Raw genomic sequence first — 15,663 nt, forward strand, 5'->3', positions numbered from 1 at the left:
TTAATGTACTACAAATAAAATATACATTTCAAAGAAATGTTTTTTACCCATTATCAAATATCTAAGGTTGAGTACACAGCATTCCTTTCTCCATCATCTGTGGTCAATTTGTATGCTTGGGCTTATGAATATTAAGTTTATTAACCCAATTATAGTAACTTTAATAAAATCAGAACCAAAAATTTTTTGGAGGTGATACAAATGGCTCCATCATAAAATCAGTGTGAGTCAACCAGACTCTCTGATGACTTGTATGAAGATATGCAATACAAAAAAAAAAACACAATGCCAAAATAAAACATATACTGACCTTTTAAAATTGCCAAACATTTGAGCATCTCCCAGAAATTTGTTGAAGTCAATGTGAAACATGTGACCTGACTGCTTTAACATAATGTTATCATTATGACGATCACACACTCCCAAGACATAAGTAGCCACACAATATCCAGCACAGGATCTGGTGAAGTTGTCAACAGCCTGCAAGGAGAAACAAGAAGCCTGTGAGAAATAAATGGCAATGATTATTATAAGTATTTCCACACATCTATGCTTTCCAAGTCATAAGACACCTTTTCCTCATGTTGCTCCCCTACAAACTAACTGCTTTCTCCTTTTTAAAGAGCTAGCTTGTTCAAATGACCTATGCTATCATATATATAGCATATAATATGCTATCAAAGGGCCAATGGTCAAATTCAATATTTATTATGAGCATCTAAAAAAAAATGAATGTTGCAAGATTAGTTGAGGGCTAATTACTCATTATTATCTTGCAAAAGAAGAAGTAATTACAGAAAGTTTATAAATAGTGTATTGCACTATAACTAAGACGATGGGATGGAACAGATAGCAAAAGTTACTTAAGAATTCAAAAAAATATAAACAAGAGGCCCAAGGGCCTTAACGGTCACCTGAGTATGATACAACAATTTAAAGGATGCATAGAATATAAAATGAACTGAAAGGTGAAGCTTTGTTGCCCAAAAGCAAGAAAAATAGGGTGATCAGGTTCAACAAATAATTAGTCTAGTATTCATTAACAGTTTGTAAATTAGGTTCTAATCTGTTCCCCGTTTATCACTATCACCATACAGTATATTAACAAACTAATCAGTGCTTCTGTACTATTTTAATTCCTTGATGAAATCAAGGAAAATTGGCCTCTCTTGATCTTTGATGAACATTTAATAAGACAAGTTATTTTTGTCTCATTTTTATTTATCTATTACTTACAAGTCTACCTGATCATTAAAACTATGAAAGTACTTTTTGTATTATACAATAAAAATTCTTGCATAATTCTCTTATTCTATTAATCTTTCAAGTACATCATTTACAGTGATTAATTATCAAAAGTAAATGGCAAAGGGGAATAACTCCTTTCAGTAGAATACAAATGAATAGAGCCCTGGCCAGGACCAGAACACTTGACCAAATGGTCCAGATGTTCAAAAATCTGGTAAAAATACGCTTCCTTATTAAAACTTTTACTCTTTTTGCCTCTGATATGCCCAGGTGCAGAGAAGATTTTTAAAGAAATAATGCATTTTTACTACAGATTCACTATATTATCAATAGAGCCCCCCCCCCCTTCAAGCGAGAAACACCAGAGCCTCTCACCCTGGGACCAGAAGTTTGCTCATCATAAGTTATCACTTTGTTTATCTGCTTAACACTAAGAGCAGACAGAATTATTTAATAGAATTAATGCATTTTCACTATATTATCAAGAGCCCCATCCTTACACCAGCACATCTGACCCAGGGGTCATGCAATTCACTACTCTGGAAGAAACACTCTTGCTCATCATAACTATACATTTAGCTTCTTTGCTTTTTAACCAGGAGTAGAAAAGAATATTTTCAAAGATATTTTGCTTTTTCACTATATAATCAATAGAGCCACCCCCCCCCCCCCCCTTTCACCAGAACCCTTGGCCCTGGAGCCATGAAATTCACAATTTTGGAAGAGGCATCCTTGCTTATCACAACTATGTATTTAATTTGTTTAAAAATACCCAGGAGTAGAGAAGAAGATTTTCAAAGAAATAATGCACTTTCACTATATGATCTATATAGCCCCGCCCTAGCACCAAAACCCCTGACCCTGGGGCTTTGAATTTCACAATTTTGGTAGAGTCACTCTTGCTTATCATAACTATGTATTTAATTTGTTTAAATAATACCCAGGCGTACAGAAGAAGATTTTCAAAGAAATAATGCACTTTCACTATATGATCTATATAGCCCCGCCCTAGCACCAGAACCCCTGACCCTGGGGCCATGAATTTCACAATTTTGGTAGAGTCACTCTTGATTATCATAACTATGTATTTAATTTGTTTAAATAATACCCAGGCGTACAGAAGAAGATTTTCAAAGAAATAATGCACTTTCACTATATGATCTATATAGCCCCGCCCTAGCACCAGAACCCCTGACCCTGGGGCCATGAATTTCACAATTTTGGTAGAGTCACTCTTGATTATCATAACTATGTATTTAATTTGTTTAAATAATACCCAGGAGTAGAGAAGAAGATTTTCAAAGAAATAATGCACTTTCACTATATGATCTGTATAGCCCCGCCCTAGCACCAGAACCCCCGACCCTGGGGCCATGAATTTCACAATTTTGGTAGAGTCACTCTTGATTATCATAACTATGTATTTAATTTGTTTAAATAATACCCAGGAGTAGAGAAGAAGATTTTCAAAGAAATAATGCACTTTCACTATATGATCTATATAGCCCCACTCTAGCACCAGAACCGCCCACCCTGGGGCTATGAATTTCACAATATTGGTAGAGTCACTCTTGCTTATCATAACTATGTATTCAATTTGTTTCAATAATACCCAGGAGTAGAGAAGAAGACTTTCAAAGAAATAATGCACTTTCACTATATGATCTATATAGCCCCGCCCTAGCACCAGAACCCCTGACCCTGGGGCCATGAATTTCACAATTTTGGTAGAGGGCTAAATGCTTATTACAATCATGCCAACAGTTTGACTGCTTGATGTCCAGGAGTAAAGAAGAAGATTTTTAAAGATAGCACTAATTTTGATGGTTTTAGCCCCACCCCTCAGGCCCCAGGGGGGCAGGGACCATGAAATTCACAATTTTTGTACCCCTTCACCCATTGATGCTATATGCCAAAATTGGCTGAAATTGGTTCAGTGGTTCAAGAGAAGAAGCTGAAAATGTTCAAAAGTTTACGACCGACGCACGACGACGGACGAAAACAGATAGCAATAGGTCACCTGAGTGACTCAGGTGACCTAAAAAGAATAGCATAGTATTAGGTATTCCAGAGAGGGAGAGAGAGAGAGAGAGAGACTTACAGACTGAGGGGAATTTAAGGGCAGGGAGAGCTAGTTCAATAGCTATTAAAAGAATATTTTAAATCATCTAGCATTTAAAATCAGCATACAAGAATACAATTTTTAAAATATATAAACATGTAAATCACATGCTGTTAGTTTCTGCATGACCTCTCAGTTACTATTTATACAGATAAACCCTCAAAGGAGAGTTACCTTCAAAGGAGAGTTACGGTTGAAGTGTACAGCTGACATAGCTTCCTAATGTGCATAACTACATGTAGGCATAACTACACATACCTTGTGAACTTTCAGTATGAGAGAGTTTCAGTTGTACATGTATTACTTTTTTTGTTCAATGTTTTTGAACTTGAAACTAACCTTTATCATGTTTGAAATAAAAATGTTGTATTTTTTATGAAACTTTGATTTATTTACCAACAGACATAACAGTCAATGCTAATTGTGTCCACCAAATTCCATAGGCAATGCAAAAATAAGAATTTTTATTCTAATATTTTATATCCTTAGACATTCTTAAACTATATACATACTTTCTGATATTCCAATTCTGTGGGGTTATGACCTTGTAACCACTCTTTGATTGGTCGATCCTTAAATGAACCAGTAACTCCAGCCTGTACTTGTATTTTTCTAAGAGTTTCTGATTCTGTGATCAGTTCTACCAGGCCTGAGTAAAAATACAATTTATTCTCCATTTACAAACTTAAATGAATTTCAATTATAGAAACCAATAAGGCCTGTAAATAACACTGTTATTGTTAAATTTAATTAAGGCCAAATATTGTCAATGAAATAGAGAGTACAAAAAACAAATGATAATATTAGCACAGGTAAAGAAAATTTTCTGAAAAGATTATATTCTAAAATCTCCTGACCTTTTTTAGGTCCAGTGGCTAGACAAGCAAATGTTATAATTTTAAGATCCAACCCAGCCTTCAGCCAAAGCCTGTCCATTATTTTAATCATCTGCATTGTTAACATGTCCTGTCTTAAATCATCTCCAACCTATACAATATAGAGAAAATACATCACAGTAATCACAAATTTTACATATTATTCATTTCCTCTTACCATTATTGGATTTTTTTAACTGTTGCTTATTTATTTTTCATATTTTAATCTTAATTTTATTTTTCCATGAAAATAAATGAGTAGTATTTTATTCACTTTGAACATGACATAGACTGGATCTGCTCTGATGTTGGGATTTCTAAACACCAACTTCAATGGCACTGCATTGGATGTAAAATACGAACACGACTGAAATACATAAAAAAATTCAGATCAATAGGCTACTGATATAGCTATATTTGAACATTATAAATTTATTACTGTATACAGGGTTAGTTTTGTCCCATGTTATTTTGGCCCTTTCACACTTGCAAACAATTTTACCCCACTTTAAATTCACCAACACAGTTGTGACCTTCCCTTAATTCACCACGTTTAAATTTGCACTCTCGCAATGATGGCAAAAACGGGGTGAAAATTTCCCTGCATACAGTACCTCCCATCTAGAATTACCATCTTCATTTATCACCAAATCACATTTCATAAAGAGCTCTTTTAATGATATGGACATGAAAATATTGCATTTTATTGCCAAATCCATTATATGATATTTGACACTTTTTGATAAGAACAACCTAATTTTGTGTAGAAATGATTGATAAATCTTTGTCACAAGTGTGAACAGTGAAGTGGTAAGTTATAGTCAACATCTCATGTCACTGGGTTGACCTGCGACACACTGCATATTATTTACTACCTAATTTTTGGATACACCTCTGAATTAATAGTGTTTAGGTAGGAAGAGCTGCTGTCACTGCCTCACCTTTAGATCCACTCCTGTGACACAAAGACCCGGATCATAAGGTAACAAACAACTGCCTCTCTCATCAAAGAACTCCTGTAAATGCTGGGATTCTCTCTTAAGAGTATTCTGCAAATGATAGCACATTCCAATCTCATACAAGTATAAACACCTTGGAATTAAATGGGGTAACCTCAGAACTTTTTCAAATATGTGTTATTACTGTTGTTGTGTTAAATTGAATCCACAGGATATGAATGCCCCACTGTGGACTATATGAATATACAGTATTAAGAAATTCAAATGTAAGCCTAGAGTCACAAGAAAGATGGATGTCACAATATTTAGATATGATTAAAATGCTCCAAGCAAGATGAATATTTGCAAAACCTTACATCAATGGATCCTTTATCCTAATCAAGAAATGGATAAATTTAAAATAATGAACTGTAAGATCAAATCTGAAGATAAGGTCAAAGTCACAAAAAACTAGCACAGGTTAAATGTTTTGACTGTGTTCTATAAATTAATGATTTAATCTTTCAAAGTACCAAAAAAAAAAAGAAACCATATGCAAAGTCAAGGTAAGAAGAAAGGTCAAGGTCAGGTACTCTGCACCAATGAATGTTGTAGTAGGATCTACCCTTAGATCTCTTAAAATATTAAGAAATACAAGCTAAATGTGAAATAAGAAAGTTAATGCCCCTTGCTTTCCTATCCCAGCCCAAGAGGTCCATAATTTACACCAACTCAAAACACTCCCTCTACTGATTGTAAATTGAGTATCAAAGGTTACCAGTATTGGACCTTTTACAACATCAGAAATACCTTACCTCTTTATCCTTGGCCACTTGGACTTTCTCTCCTATGGTGGTTAGAATTTTGACCATTACTTCCTGTTTGCGAAATTCTTGGTACAGGAGATCACCTGCCACATTAATCAGTGCCACAAACATCAGCTCGTACCTACGCTTGTATGTGGTGTCTTGGGCTGCTGTGCCTTTGAGTAACCTTCAAAGATCAAGAATGGTTGTGAAAGAAAGCATTTTCCACTTATGAATGGAACATGTCCTTTAACAAGCACTGACTGAACAATACCAAATTCACTCACCAGAACAACTGATGAGCAAATCTTACACTTGTACTTGCTCGTTCTAACAACAGCCAGGCAAGGGGAGACGCATGGTAACTTTCATATTTCAATGCCTGTAAACAAAGATATCATATTTAGTCAGCTAGTCTGCTAATAACCACTATACTGAATAATGCAGGAGAAACTTGATTTCTTGCTTTACAGATCTTCAGGTTCTAATGTCTTTGATTTGAGAAGTCTCTCCAAAATAAGTTTTAAATTTATAACTCACTGCCAGAATCATATTACTTTGCTTACAAATGCAACTGATTTCAAGCACAAATTGATTGTACCAATCTGCATGAATAACCTATACATGATGAAGAATCTTTTGGCCACCATAAATATACACTGTATGTGTACAGCCAATCTAATGACAAGACAGTAAAACAGACAGACAGACAAAATCAGCAATAAACATTCCCTGAAAGTTCTACTACAATGAATATCTACATGTAAGTGTAACTGGAAATGCTAATGGACTTTATACTGTACAGACTTTTTTGTGCAACATTTTATAGTGAAATATGACTGTTAAAAAACTACACTACTGTTGTACATGTACCACTGATATTCACAGTTACCTGAATAAGTTGAGGCAAGAAGTCCACAATCTCATCTGATTTGATTTTATGTAGACAATTGACAGCAAATTCCCTAACTCTGCTATCAGGGAACCTAAAATATTCATCCAAGTGTAATAACTCATATCTAAATTTACATCTTTTACTATACATATAAGATGCCTGCACCTTCAATTGATCTCTGATCAAAGATCAACTGTTGTTTGCAGAAATAGCTACTTCTTTTACTGTATGTTTCTTGCCAAACTATGAAAATATTTTGAATTCAAATGGGTCTTTTCTTACTCCATAAACCTTCTCAAGATTATAAACAAAAGAAAATCATGAAATATTATCAGGATGAATGAATAATAATTTCCTTTTACTCAAATAGAACATGATTTGGGACTATTTATAAAGATTCATGAGGGAAATCTTAAAATTGCTGCATATTAATACAAATCGAAACATCAAGAAAGAGTGTAACTGCAAAGAAAAGTTGATTTGCAGTTAATTTTATTACTGTGGAAGGAGAAGCTCCAGAGCCTGCATGGGATCTAATACAGTCCAATCCCGCAGCAACCCACTGATATCAGCCAGCTGATAATAATCCCATTCCTTAGATCCCTGTAGTATCCATGGCAACAACTGAGGGTGCTCATACAGATAGTGTCTATATCTCCACAGAATCTCCAGCTCGTCTGCTTGACATCTGTAATGAACAAAAAAATATAACACTATTATTACCTTTCCTGCAAAACAAGTAAAATTATTCCTCTTCACACTGTTATCAAAATTTCAAATATTTGAACTCAGAATTCATAGGAATCAGGTTTCTCTTCTCAAAATTTAAGAGAAATTTAACTTTTAAAGATACATGTATTTGATAATCTATCAGAAACTTTCTTCCTAAATACAAAAATATTTAGCTTATATATCAATAGTGTTAGGACAGGCTAAATATTTCTTAAGTTTAGAAAAGCTTATAGATAAAATGGTCATATGATGCAAATATATATTTATAGAATCATGTTACACTATTTCTACAATTATATAATAAAAGATATACATACGATGATATACAATCTTTTTCAAGCACTCCATCAACAATATCCTGAATTTCTGGCAAAAGTTGCTGAAAACTTTTCCTTTCACTATAAAATGAAACAAATGCTCTTGAAAAAAATAAAATACATGTAAACACCTGTACACACTACACATATAGTTCAAAGTTTTTTTTTGAACCACTATATGTACCTTCCACTTTTTGGAAGAATGTCTGGAAATACAATATTTTCTCCAAAATCTGGCAGATTTATCTACAAAAAAAAAGTTTATGAAAGTTATCAAAGTTAGACAGTGCACAGCAGATAATAATTAACAAATAGAAATGGGCCACGCCATTGACTCTGGTGAGCTAAATATCTAAAACATTATACTGTAGATCACCAAATTTCTGCAACACCTTATTTTTTGCAAGAAAGTTGTTTGGCATTTGAAAGTGAGACAAAATTTTCATGAATTCTGGTTTTTGTTGCAAATAATCTTTAGCAACAAAAATATATTCGAGAATTACATTTTTGATGAGCAGACAGTCTTTCGTATTTGATCAAAAATAAAGTTCTTGTTAATACATGTATAACAAGAGCACCGCTAAGCGGAGCATCCCCCCACTGCAGGCACTTCACCGGTAATGGCAAAATTCTCAAGAGGGACGTTAATGAAGATACACTCAACTAGTTAGGTTTAAAATATTTAAAGGTAAAGACAATAAAATATATTGCAGCACAAATTATTTTTTTTTAACAAAATCATCTTGGGGGGGGAGGGGGGGGGGGTCATTTTTAAATCAAAGTGCATAACATCATGGGGGAGGGGGGAATAACATGCATATGTAATTGGGCAGTTTCCCTTACTCCTAGCAGAAACATATCACATATGCTCTAAGTTTCAGTAATTTACCTACCTATGAAAATCTCAAAGATGCATGCAATATGCATAAAATCTGAGAATACCCGAGGAAGCAATATTTCTTCGTAATAAAAAATGACAATATACCGGTGTTGAGAGGTTACTGAAACTTGTGAAATTTCTTTATAGCTTTCAGGAATTACGTGCGCCTCAAGAATAAATTCCATGTTGTAAACAGACACCTGTGGAAATTTGGTACTGAAACTGCGACGTTCATCAAATTATTTCAATTACTCAGCGTCAGAGATGACACTTTTAATTCATACAGACTGTCTCAAGATACGCACAATAATATGACAATACGCAAATACAAAGTAGAACTTACTGAAGTGAGTCTGTCAAAGCGAACCAAATTTTCTAGGTTGATTAAGCGGAAGCGAGTATTGTCAAGTTGTACATAAAATTTCAGGGTTTGAAGGTAGTAAAATCGCGATATTTTAAGAAATATTTTACCGATTAATTTGAAAATGAATAGGGTTCGTCCTTTTACAATGCCACATAAGTATGTGGAAGCTGAGAATTGATAGTCCAAAGGTTCTCTTTAAATCTTGCCCACAAGCTGTAACGGACACACTAACACACACACATACCCACAGTAGCGATGCTATATCCCCTCCGCAACTAGTTGCGCGAGGGGATAAAAATGATTTCAGTGATCGTGATAAATTTACTTCTCCAGATTTCAAAAGAAGCAATATCAAACATCCTATGATGACAACTTACTTGCATTAGTACAGTATCTTTATCTAACACTGAACAATAAGGACTGAATGGATCAGCAGGCATGTTCATTTTCAGTGGAACCAGCTGACTGCCTTGGATCAAGTACCTATAGTTTTTGATTCACAAGATGTCAGAAATTCAACAGCAATTTTCAGTTATTTTGCATACAAACGTAAATAAAAAACATAGGCAATTAAAGATTACGAAGCTCACTTCGACAAATGCCATCTATAAGTAATTTGGCAAATCTCACATCATATTTTTTTCTAGTTAGTGTACATCACAAGATCAATATCCATGCAAGTTTGGATTGAGTAGGACTTATAGTTACTTGGAGATGGACCTGCTCAAAAAACTTTAAACTGTTTACTAATCAAAAAAATTTCGGTCAGTTCCAAATCCACAGCAAGTCTGGAAGTGTTCATCCTTAGATGGTCCATCCATGCAAGTTTAATCATAACAGGCCATATAATAACAGAGCTACTCCAAAAACCCTGGGGTCCGTTTTTCAAAAGAATTTAAGACTAAGACTAAATATTTTAATTGATTGTAGAATTTTGTAAAATTGATGATTGTTTGAAATTGCTAGCAAAAAATATACTGTTAGGTTCTTTTTAAAAAGATTAAAACCATTTTCAAATAAATGTAAAATAGGAAAAAATAATCAGAATTAAATTTTGGTCTTAGTCGTAAGTTCTTTTGTAAAACGGGCCCCTGGTCACTCATATGGAAAATATAAGTCAGATTCAGAATCCAAAGCAAGTCTGGAAGTGTCCATCCCAAGATACATCATCCATGCTATTTTGGTTAAAGTATGGCTAAAATTCATGCATCTGGAAAATATAGGTCAGATCCAGCATCTGAAGCAGGAGGGGTAGTGTACATCCCTAGATTCATCTTCCATGCAAATTTGGTCTAGGTAGAGCTTATACATGTAGTTACTTTGGAATGGACCTGCACCAAAAACTTTAACCAGGTTTCTCATCTGGAAAATGTAGGTAAAATCCAGCATCTGAAGCAAGTGTGGTAGTGTCCATCCCTAGATGCATCATCCATGCAAGCTTGGTTCAGGTAGGGCTTATAGACCCAGATGCTGACACTGACACCAGGGGTATAACTTAAGCTCATCTCGACTTCTTTGGGGTGAGCTAATGATGTCACTACAATCTACACATACATATTTCACAGAATAACTCATCAATAAATCATTGTGGGAAAACAAACTTTCATGCTGTTTGACCTGTTCTCTTTCCCACCTACCCCTTCTGATTGTATAGCTGCATGGTGACCCCGCCTAGTGCCATTAACACTTTGGCTGCCTCATTGTTTTGTGTATTCTGCATCCCCTTCATACCACACAGTGTCACACAAAGCCGTGTCTCTCTAGGTAACTTACTGACAGAAACATCCTTAAAGCTCAGCCTACAATGTATGACACAAAACAAGTTTCTGACAATTTCTAACTGGATCTAAAATGACAGAGAATTAAAAATACAGAACCTCTTAATATCCATAAGGAAGATATCATATGTTCCTTAGGTTAAAGCAGAATTGTTTCCATTTCAGATATATATTTACACACTACAATGAGATACAAGCAATGCTACTGACCACTGATCCCAGTTGAGTAAATCACACAGGTCTTTCTGATTGGTTGTTGTTTGTGACACAACATCATCTCCAATTTTCCTGCTTCCATGATGAAGTGAACACACAACTTTATATTCATCATACCTTAAGACAAAACAATATGGTGTCCTTAATAAGAACTTATTTAAACTTGATCTTAAGTTGTTCATTCATTGATATCACATGATATACATTTGAAAAGCTTTAAATTTTTTGAAGAATGTATGCCTCTGTTTTTGAACCAACCTTTGAATCCATTCTGTGGGTATTCTATGAGCTGTGGCAATATGAATGATGAAGTCATCTTCAACTTTTGTCACATATTTCTCATCTAAAATTAAAATTGGTTGAGTTGTGAATCACAGAAGATGCCTGCACACAATTTTTAAAAAGTATTTTTATCATAATGTCTGAATTATTCACCACTCTTGGGTTAATTTATGTTGACACAAGTTTGATGGACCTTTTAATTTTGCTATCACAATTGAAATATGCCCAGTACAGTTTTCAAGATTACAAAGCATTGCATTGAAAATGGTTAAATACACTTGCATTACTGATGCTCTTATGTCTTACATGCTTGTTTTAACTTGCAGCAATTATATAGTCATAACAAATGACCTACTAGCATATCCTTATAATGATGGGATTACTAAATATCTTACTCCAGTTCTTTTTGACCGGTGATCCCAACATGAAGTCTGTGTGGAAGGCAGAGCAGTACATCTTGATCAGCTGATTGACGGCCTTCATCAGCTGTTCTAGCATTTCCTGCATCTCCTGTACCAGCGAGGAGTGAGTAGCAATGCTGCAAAAGGGGGGATGGTAAATGTTTGTACGTTAAAATGTTGTCTCAAACACAACCAACACTTGAAAAAAGGGATTTTAGGTCATTTTAGCTACAAAAAAAAGTATTTCAAAACGTTTTTTGATGTTGTTAACTGTTTTTTCTTCACAAAACTTTGATTTCAGGAACAGATACATGTACTTCCAACAGCCCTTCAAATAATAAGAGATACATTGGCCTTCTAATTGAAAGCCATCTCCATGTCATATGTACACTTCTCGTTTCTTTGTAAATAAATGTCTGACCAAAAACAAACATTTTTTTCCCCTCATAATATCCTCTTTATTCATCTTTATCTCAGTTCCAGTTTTTGTTCATAATAACACAAACATTTCTCATCTCAACCCCTAACCTTTTATTTTCAATATAATCATATTTGGAAAGCCATATACTTACTCTCTGAATATTCATTTTATTTCACCTGATTTACATATCAACAGAGGGAAGAAATGGCAGTATACTAACCTGATGGCTGCCTGGGTTCCTCTATAAGATGAGCCTTCACTTTGTTGTTTCTGATTCTGTACAGAAATAGTGAATACTGAACTAGAAGACTGCATTTATGAATCAAATTAATTTTTAAATGACAAAATCATTAAAACAAGAAGTCTCAAAGGAAACTTGGTTGACACAAGGCATATTCATACTATTCTGAAGGATAAAAAAATTTCCACATTTCCATCAGCATTCTTCATTTGTACATAATATCTTTTTTTAATAGTATTATACTGTATCACTTACTACCAGCATTTGAATATATAAATATACATATATATGACCTACTCCTAGCACTTTTACAAACACATCATCATGACATGTAAATATATGACCTACTTCTAGCTATTGTACATAATAAGTATATGACCTACATCTGCTACATCTAGCTTTTTGTACATACAAATAGATGATCCTATACCTCTAGCATTTGTTGAAATATATCCTCAGCTCTCTTCAGACACCTGGTGACCTCAATAGTCTGTATGTTAGCTAGTATTGTACAGATAGCCTTCACAGACTGGCTTAATCCCGTGGTGTGAATCTGTCCTATGCTGTTCTGTAAATTCAGTTAGACAGAACAGGTACAATATTGTAAGTACCTCAATGGATGAGAAAACGTCTAGAACAAAACTGAATGTCCTGCTAAAATATTAGCATCTACATTAAAATTTATCTGGTTTTATATTCATGTCCTTTGAGACTCTTTTCTCTTTGATAAACTTTAAATATAGTGTTGAGGCCATTTTTCTACACCAAACGAAAGTATAGAAACATTTTCTTGAAATTGAAAGCATGGGAGCAGAACAAATCAATGTCAATAATGCAAGAAAAGTGTACAATGAAAATTTATACTGCTAGTTAAGGTTGGGAATGTTAAAAATTGTTCACGGAATTTTGTCCTTCTTTCCTTTTCCATACATGTATAAAAATTTACCCTGCCATATACTGACTGTCAGACATTATTACTTGATATGTCGTGATAGTTCCAGTAATGTCAACTTGGAACAAAAAGGGATTTTTGAACCTTGATCAACATCATATGAAATCACACTCAAGTAATCAATACATCAGAGTTCCTCAAAGTTATTTCTAGAACACACACAAACCAGTATGATCAAAGTCCCTACCTTTAGTATATGATCCATTAGGCTTTCTAATTCTTTAGAGAAAGTGTTCATAAGAGTCTCTAGTTGTGTCCTTAAAAAAGAAAACAAAAGTCAATTTTCTTGAAAATAAAAAAAAAAATTCAGTTATTGGATCGATATACATGGACATATAGGTAATTATATGGTTGATTTTTGTATAATCATAAAACAAGATATAGAGGAAACCTAACAAACACAGGCCAAACAATGAATTCTAATTAAACAACATTTAAATGTTATACCACCAGAACTTCTTTATTCTTACCTTAATTTTTATTTTAGTAAAGTACTTTAAAATTAAATTATGTAGATTTATATGAGCAACCCTTTAGTATTTTCTGATCTACATAGTAGAAGCTACACACTGTTTCAATTTGTTTGGCCCAGACTGAAATGGCTTTCTACCAGTAGCAAATTTTTCAGTGGAACACTATTATCAGGGTTATGTCACTTAAGAATGGTTTGTCTGAAAATACTTGCTAACACAAGCACTACATCCGAGTTAATACCAAACTGGTTACACCTTCCTTATCTATTTTCAAAATACTTCCAGTTTGAAAACAGATTAACCTATGGTGCAAATTGAAAAGAGCACCAACATATGCATGCGCATTTGTAGAACTGTGATTTGCAAAGATCTGGCCTGATATTTAGAAACATTACATATATGCTGTGGGAGGGGTGGGGAGGGAAGCTCTTTTGAGAACATCTGTAAATGACTATATCTATCCAACTGTAAATCCATAACAGTCCCTGTTACAATCAGTACTGATTTTTCGTTATGTTCTGAGACTCTGACCACATACAGTGTATACAAGGTAAGACTATAGACTTACTGAGATACCACTCCTTCTGAGGCTGACACGTAATCCTTAGGAAACACCAGGAACTGATCATCATCATCTGCCTGCAAAAAAAAATTGTCGAATAAATTTCTTTTCACATCAATGTACCAGCTCTTTCTGCCTTGTTTGTACATAAAATATTTTATACAGTCTGTACATTTTTAGTCCCATGTATCTAATTTATTGGTTAAAGATAAGGTATTAATTGCAGTTCAATCTAGCAAGAGACCCATGGGTCACAACACTCAGCTGAGTCACTATTCATAACTGAACAATCTCAATATACAAAATGTCCAAACAAGCTCTTATTGTAAATTAAATTCAGTGATTAAATTTTTTTGTATCAGGCCACCTTTAAAAAATTGTTTGTTTGCCCTCTCCCAACCGAATGCCTAAAAATGGTCTGACTCAAAACTTTTTTTAACCTCCAGGAAACAATAATTTTTTTCCTCTTTTTATCCTGGATTTTCTCATCCTGTCAATATTTTCTAGGGAAAAAAAATTCCCCACCAAGCTACCGACCCAAATTTTTACCCTTGGTCAGGAGAGGGCAAACAAACATTATTTTAAAGATGGCCTCAGCAAAAGAGTGGTTACATACTGTTCTAAGGAAGGGTAAGGGAATATCCTGTTTTCTTAGCATGATAAATCTTATGTCTTTATCAAGCTTCAGACAATTGTGGACATACTCATACTCTGACAGAGGGTGATCACTGAAACATGAAAAATAAAAACATAACCATGACAACTATAGCATCACCTTGCCAAGTGTAACATCACTATGTCAACTGTAACATAACCATGACAACTGAAATAATCATGACAACTGCAACATAATCATGACAACTGAAATATTTTATAAATATTAATTTCTAAGATGTACTTTCCAAAAAAAACCAACAACAAAAGACTGCTTAAACATGTATGCCAGTCAGAACTTACTTGAGTAGATACTCTGTCTTATCATAGACTTTAAGGACAAAGTCGTCAGCACTGCAGCCTTCAGACTGTAGATGGTTATACAGGACGTTGCCTATCACATGTTCTACATTACTATGAACTGAAACAAACAATAAGAACATTTTACCATCAACAAATAGGACATTTTTATTCATAGTCTGGATTTTTGTGCATTGATGACCACA

General features: G+C 34.2%; 1 protein-coding gene across 1 annotated transcript in view; it reads right to left on the reverse strand.

The window, feature by feature from the left end:
* Positions 1–15,663, reverse strand: part of LOC133186142 (phosphatidylinositol 4-phosphate 3-kinase C2 domain-containing subunit alpha-like) — a 37,926-nt gene that overhangs the window by 13,946 nt on the left and 8,317 nt on the right. The window contains exons 6-27 of the mRNA XM_061321417.1: positions 15,461–15,578; positions 15,120–15,231; positions 14,510–14,580; positions 13,656–13,725; positions 12,947–13,084; positions 12,496–12,551; positions 11,849–11,991; positions 11,430–11,514; positions 11,166–11,288; positions 10,815–10,976; positions 9,555–9,660; positions 8,118–8,179; positions 7,934–8,014; positions 7,384–7,572; positions 6,882–6,975; positions 6,277–6,371; positions 5,999–6,176; positions 5,187–5,294; positions 4,520–4,612; positions 4,228–4,357; positions 3,883–4,019; positions 311–480 (exon numbers count right to left, since the gene is read on the reverse strand). Of these exons, the coding sequence (XP_061177401.1) occupies positions 311–480; positions 3,883–4,019; positions 4,228–4,357; positions 4,520–4,612; positions 5,187–5,294; positions 5,999–6,176; positions 6,277–6,371; positions 6,882–6,975; positions 7,384–7,572; positions 7,934–8,014; positions 8,118–8,179; positions 9,555–9,660; positions 10,815–10,976; positions 11,166–11,288; positions 11,430–11,514; positions 11,849–11,991; positions 12,496–12,551; positions 12,947–13,084; positions 13,656–13,725; positions 14,510–14,580; positions 15,120–15,231; positions 15,461–15,578 (2,521 nt within the window). The remainder of the gene's footprint in view (positions 1–310; positions 481–3,882; positions 4,020–4,227; positions 4,358–4,519; positions 4,613–5,186; positions 5,295–5,998; positions 6,177–6,276; positions 6,372–6,881; positions 6,976–7,383; positions 7,573–7,933; positions 8,015–8,117; positions 8,180–9,554; positions 9,661–10,814; positions 10,977–11,165; positions 11,289–11,429; positions 11,515–11,848; positions 11,992–12,495; positions 12,552–12,946; positions 13,085–13,655; positions 13,726–14,509; positions 14,581–15,119; positions 15,232–15,460; positions 15,579–15,663) is intronic.

This window comes from Saccostrea echinata, unplaced genomic scaffold (genome assembly GCF_033153115.1).
Source record: "Saccostrea echinata isolate AGI-Se365-2 ecotype Australia unplaced genomic scaffold, CSIRO_AGI_Sech_v1 ptg000001l, whole genome shotgun sequence".
NCBI lineage: Eukaryota > Metazoa > Mollusca > Bivalvia > Ostreida > Ostreidae > Saccostrea > Saccostrea echinata.